At 40.7% G+C, this 6,000-nt stretch overlaps 1 protein-coding gene across 1 annotated transcript; it reads right to left on the bottom strand.

Moving 5' to 3' along the window:
* Window positions 1–906: 906 nt before the first annotated feature.
* LOC148702402 (uncharacterized) lies at window positions 907–1,731 on the bottom strand. The gene has a single exon (XM_088703806.2). The coding sequence runs from the start codon at window positions 1,709–1,711 to the stop codon at window positions 1,352–1,354; it is 360 nt and encodes a 119-aa protein (XP_088559932.1). The 5' UTR covers window positions 1,712–1,731; the 3' UTR covers window positions 907–1,351.
* Between the last annotated feature and the right edge of the window lie 4,269 nt (window positions 1,732–6,000).

Below are 6,000 nucleotides of genomic sequence, written 5' to 3'. Positions count from 1 at the left end.
TCGGGCCCTTCCTCTAGCGCCAACTGTTGCTGGAAATTGGACCCGGGGGCAACCGTCAGTCGAGGAGAGGGAGCGGCGAGTTCTCACGGCGGGGCGGAGGTCCGTCGGCGGGCGGCGTCCTCCGTCTGGGGCGGTCGGAGAGAAGGGACGGCTGGTCCACGGGGCGAGGCGACGATCCGTCAGCTGGCGGCGTCCTCCGTCTGGGTGCCTGCGATGTAACAGGGCGAAGCCGTAGTACGGCTCGGCATGTCATTCGGGTCGGCGCACGGTCAGGCGAATCATTGCACTGATGTCGGCGATGAGGGCGTCGTACAGCCCGAACTAGCACGCTATCAGGCGAATTATTGCATTGGTGTCGGAGGTATGGCCGAGATCGGAGACTTATCATAGTTGACTAGACTCTGCTGGGCTGATTTGCCGTGGAGAGCTGAGAGTCCGCAGATGACAGGAGCCATGCGCATTTATTGTGGAGTAAGCCGGAGATCCGCATTTATTGTGGAGTAAGCCGGAGATCCGCATTTATTGTGGAGTAAGCCGGAGAGTTACAGCGACCATGCGCAATAAATGCCAGAGGGGCGTCAGGGTATGGTCCTCGGCCAGACCTCAGAGGCGCACGGCCGTAGTAGGTGGCTGACAAGAGTAGACCTCGAACATCGGGGTTTTTCTTAGGTCGGAGGTCTCGAGGTCGGTCGTCTTGAGGTCGGGCGTTCCGAAGTCGGACGCCGACTTCGGCCGTCCGGGGTCGGAAGTTGTACGGCTTCTTAGGGGCATTTATGTCATTTGGGAAAAAAATTATTCCCCCCAACAGGATTAACCTTGGAAACCTTGCAAACCTTGCAATTTAAGTCCAGCTCTTTCTTCCTAAATTAGGAGGTTTCATGAAAAATATTAGAATAGTTTAAACAATATCCTAATAAATTCTTTATTATGCAATCTAATCCAGTAGAAGGATCCCATTTTATCTTAAGCTTAAAAAAGAATAAGTCCATTTGCGGTTCCAGCCACCAGGACAGGATAAGTTGTTATTTTTTTGGTACTGTATGGATATCCCGGTTTCTAAAACCAACGGCAGATCCGGACCATCCCAACTCCGGAAAGGAGTCCAGAGTTCCTGGTCACATCAAAGTAGTTGGATAGAGACAGCTGTCACACATCGCACACAGTAGGAGGAGTTTTCGTTCTACCAATACAGAACCTAATCGCTCACATCCAGATTTACGAGCCACGAAGCTTAATTTAAAAGAAAGAAACATCTCATCTTCGTTGTATCTACAAACATAAGAAAACTAGTGTACAAGAGCGAGCTCCTAAAACTCCGACGGCCGGACGGAGTAGTCCTCCGGCGACAGGTTCATGGGGCGGAGAAGGCGTCGTCGAGCCACCACCCGGAGGGAGGCTCGCCATCCTTCTCGCCAGGCTCCGGGGAGGCACCGAGGAGGGACTCGATGGCGGTGTGGATCTGGTTGGCGCGCTTCCGCTGGCGGATGCGGCGGAGTACCACCTCCTTGTCCAGCGACTGCCGGACGGCGGAGGCGCCGCCCTCGTCGGGCTTGAGGTAGAGGCAGCTCGTGACAGAGCTCTGTGCCGAGGCTTGCCGCTCACCGTCATCGCCGCAGCGAGAGGAGGGCGAACGCAAGGGCCTTTTGGGAATTAGGAAAGCCATAGTTTCTTCTTCTAAGAGGAGAAACAGGAGCGGAATGGGAATTATCATCACATAGTAGAACGGAAAAGATCCGCAGCGCGGTGGAAGGGTTTATATAGCGGTTTAAGGGAGGGCCAAAACCGTGTTCTCCAGCACGTAGTTTATGTTTCTTTTCTTTAAGATGTCAGATATTGAAAGCACGTTATAAACTAATAATTTTGTTTATAAAGGGACAAACTGTGAGCATTTAATATTAGAAAAATGTTACAAGACATCAGAAATCGAAATTGACATTACTTGCTTGTTCATATCGGCTGTTAAACTAAATGACAAGTACCTCTTAAGTCCTAACATTACCATCTGTTTTCCTCTCCTCCTCGTTATCTGAAGTGGAGGTCCAGTTTGATGGACGACAGTGCAGCTTACCACATGGTAGAGAGCTTAATTCGCATGCTAGCTTGGGTATTGCACCATTTGAGAGTCTGCATGCCGTGTACAGCGTCAAACATTGTTCGTAATCTACTTGCGTTCTTGATGGGTGTTTGTAGTTGTTTGTACTAATAATTGGCATAGCATCTGTGATGTCATTACTACAATATAGTACAGAAATACTACTGTGGACTAGAGGCTGAGAAAACCCAGGAAAGGAGGAGGTTACAGTGTTTATTCCACCACCACGAACAGTAGTGAAATTAGTGCTTAAATACGATCAGATAATTAGAGAAGGAGGTGGATTAATTACACATCAAATGCAATGATAACTTAGTGGTTTCGCATGCCTTGTTTTAGGAAGAGGTCCCATGTTCGCAAATTACTTTTTCTGAATTAATTTAAATTCTAAAAAAATATAATACTTTGACAATTATTTGTTGAAGCTCATACACTTGCATATGTACTGCTCCATCCTGTGACTTCACGTATGTGAATGCATCAAAGAGATCATGTACAAAGAGAAGTATCATGCACTTGCACTGCAAAAGGGCAAAAAAAGAAAAGGAAAAGAATACACGTGCGGTGCAGGCATGCAAGATAGGAAGCGTGGCTAAACGAGCCGAACCCAGCGGCTGATGATGCATCCTGCATCTCGTAATCATATCTTTTTGCTTCCCAGGACAATTCTCGCAGCAATTTGCTTTTTTATCTGAATATTTTTAAAAATTTTAAAAATATAATATTTAGAAAAAATAATTTTAGCATATTTAATTTACTACATAAAAATGACTTATATTTATTTAAAAAAATGTATAAAGTATTTATTATATCTTTAAGTAAACATTTTTAAATTATTTTTTTTTTAAAAGCGTATTCTAATTTTTAACTGATGAAAAAATAACTTATTTTTATAAAAATGCTATTTTTCCGTATCTCTTATTTAAAAACTCTAATCAAACCTTCTTTTTTTTTTCGTTGTCTATCTCTAGTATAAATTATAGGTGGCTATCCAAAACTGTACGGCTCTCCAGAAATGACCAAGGATCCGGATTCCTCGCAAGAAATGGGGGAAAGTAGAAACCAGGGGCATGGGTCTAAATCTAGGGTCCGGGTCCGGGTCCAGACACGGCAGTGCTAACGCCCGAGCTCTAAAACCAGTGGGCACCTCGCTTAGGTGTCCCCAAAATCAAGGGCGTTATAATTGGGCAAGGCCGGCGATCCTCCATTCCGGGGGCTGATGCAAACCATCCATGCCCATCTCTTTCCGGTGGGCACTCAATGCTGGAATTTTTAGTGCGTAAGGCAGCCGTCCCTTTTGCTTGATGTAAAAGAACAAATAAGTAAGAGCGAATACTAGCTTAAGAGTTTCAGCAAAAAAAAATAATAAAAAAATACTAGCTTAAGCTTGAGAGGGAGGAATCCTACGAGCAAGCAGATTTTGCATGCAATATCTAGTGTAACTGTCTGCCAACTTGGTTGTAATTCTTGCACCTATAACCAAGGATGCATTTCATTAGTTCCTTTAAATTAGTAATCAAAAAGTCGCAAATGATTCCTTTTTTTTTTCTTCTTAAATATGTATAATGGTTTTCCATATTTTTCTTTGTAAATGAATGAATTAATTAATTGGGAAATGACTTTAATTACCTAAAGTGGGAACAAGGGAAGATGTGGACTCAAGTTCAGGTGCAAGGAAGTGGATTTTTAAACAAGAAAACTGAGGGGGAAAGAGGAAGTGCTTAGGGAAGTGGAAGCAGGTACAAGTTTTCAGAGAGTCCAAAACCATTTACGGACTTTCTGCTTCTTTCTGCTATTCTATGGCTTAGTATGCTCTTCAAAGCTTGAAATGGGGGCTAAAACGGGAGGAACAAGATGGATTCAGATCTGAGTTTTTTTGGATTAGTATGTTTGAAATCATATCTCCATAGAGTGATCACAAAACCATTTTGTGGTTCCTAACTCCTAAATGGAGTTGGTAAAATGATGAATTAGCATAAGCTCTCTTATTGTGGTTTCAGTTATTTTTAGACTCCGTCTTATCCAATTACACTTTGCCATTTCTATGTACTTTACTACTTTGTAATTTAGAGGACTCACACTTTATTTTGAAAATGATTTGCATAAATTTGTGATAAATTAACTATATAATTTAGAGGACTCACACTTTATGTGTAAATATCCCAAGGTTTGCTCCTTCTTGTGTAGAAAATCTAAAGCTGGAGTATCATCTTATGTATCTGAGATTTTGAATACATGTGCTTGTAAATATAAAGGAAATTTAAATATATAAGCAAAGATATGTTTAGCAATAGGGGGTGCCACTTTATTTGATAAAAGAAAGGATGGTTGGTGAAAATAGTATAGCATGATGGAAAGAAACAACAAGCAAGTAAAAGTAGTCAAGTTGAAATAGGTATCTAAATCAAGCATTGGACCCTGAGTGCACTGGCGTGGAGGTTGGATGTACAACCTATTGGGCCCACTATCACCTACAGGCTACCAAGTTAAGCCCTAGGTCCAAGGCCTTATGGGCCAGGCCTTCTCTCCTTATAACCCCAAAATAGGGAAAAAGTTTGGTTGCTCACAAAAGATTAATTTGGTATCCAATATATGGGGCTCAATGCTAACAAACCTCAGCTTATTAGGCATCTAATATACTTGTAAAGTTGGAAAGTGCAAGCTAGCCAACTTGTAAGTCTCTCAACAAGTTTATGATTTGAAAATTATCCGGCATGAAGTTAAATCGGTGCTACTCAAACTCGCCTACAAATTGGATCACCAGTTGTATAATTTTTATTTATTTTTAACATGGAAAATATTTTAGTGCACCTGTTATTGTGAATGAAAAGTTTTTTAAACCGCCCACGGTTCCGAAACTTGAGACTTAACTCTCGGTCCTCTCATGCCATATAAGTAGAGTTGATCATGGCTCAGTCTTTGGGCCTAACCTATTCAGTTTTAGTTGGACTTTAGGCTTGGTTATTAAAAATTTGACATTGTCTGTGCCCAAGCCCAGCCCATAACTAATTCTTCATATAACACAAGCAACTGTTTTATACACAAAATGAGCACCAATTGCACTGCTCTTTTAAAAATTTTACTCTTGATATTATTGGAGGCTTCAATCTTCTAAAAATTCCTTACATAGATCCGCTTTTTTAAGTAATTCCTTTTTCGTATTTTAAGTTTATAATGAATATATGCACCTTTTATCAGTTACATCTCATCTCTATTATTTAAATTTTAAATTGAAAAATCATAATTTTTTTTTGGTGCAAGAAAAGGGCAAAGCAAAACTAAAATTTATGGAAAATAACACTATAAGCATCCAAGGCCAAAATAGATCTTAGGGAATAAAAGACATAGGTTCGGCCACCCAAAACAAGATCCTCCTGTAGGGCAGCCAACCTGCTGTATGATCACCATTGCAATATATGGTGGTTTTGAAAAATAAAATTTCTTATTCTTCCTTTTCTTTTCTTTTTTTTTTTTTCTATTGTTTCACCGGGAGCGTTGGAGTGATTTATGAAGTTGTTAATTTTGGCTCAACAATTAGTGTTAATATCAGCATGTGTTCATTCTCCTATGAGAATGACATGTAAATAGGAAAGATATTGATAGAGGTAGCATGTAACGTTATATCTCTGCCTCTCATGAGTTTCTCATTTTCCTTGCAACAAATATTACTTTTCTAAAAAAAAAGAAAAAAAAAACTTCTCTTTTAGTAAACATGCATCCTCCAAGATGCGATGATCAACAAAATTACAACGATCCATCCAATACTTTTTTAAAAAATTAATGACAGCATACATTGCACTTCTTCAGTACTAATAGTTATTAAGAAATAATCAAAAAATATGCTCCTGATACATATGGGAAAGAAACCTTTGCTAAGACATGACAACATCAATTAAAGAAAGCAAATT

The sequence above is a fragment of the Phoenix dactylifera genome, chromosome 9 (genome assembly GCF_051530095.1).
Source record: "Phoenix dactylifera cultivar Ajwa chromosome 9, Ajwa_hap1_PhDact_Kaust_v1.1, whole genome shotgun sequence".
Classification (NCBI taxonomy): domain Eukaryota; kingdom Viridiplantae; phylum Streptophyta; class Magnoliopsida; order Arecales; family Arecaceae; genus Phoenix; species Phoenix dactylifera.
This window is presented reverse-complemented; position numbering and strand designations above follow the sequence as displayed.

What these genes read in the sequence shown, in the direction of transcription:
- LOC148702402 (XM_088703806.2), bottom strand. Translation starts at nt 1,711, where the DNA reads ATGATAATTCCCATTCCGCTCCTGTTTCTCCTCTTAGAAGAAGAAACT.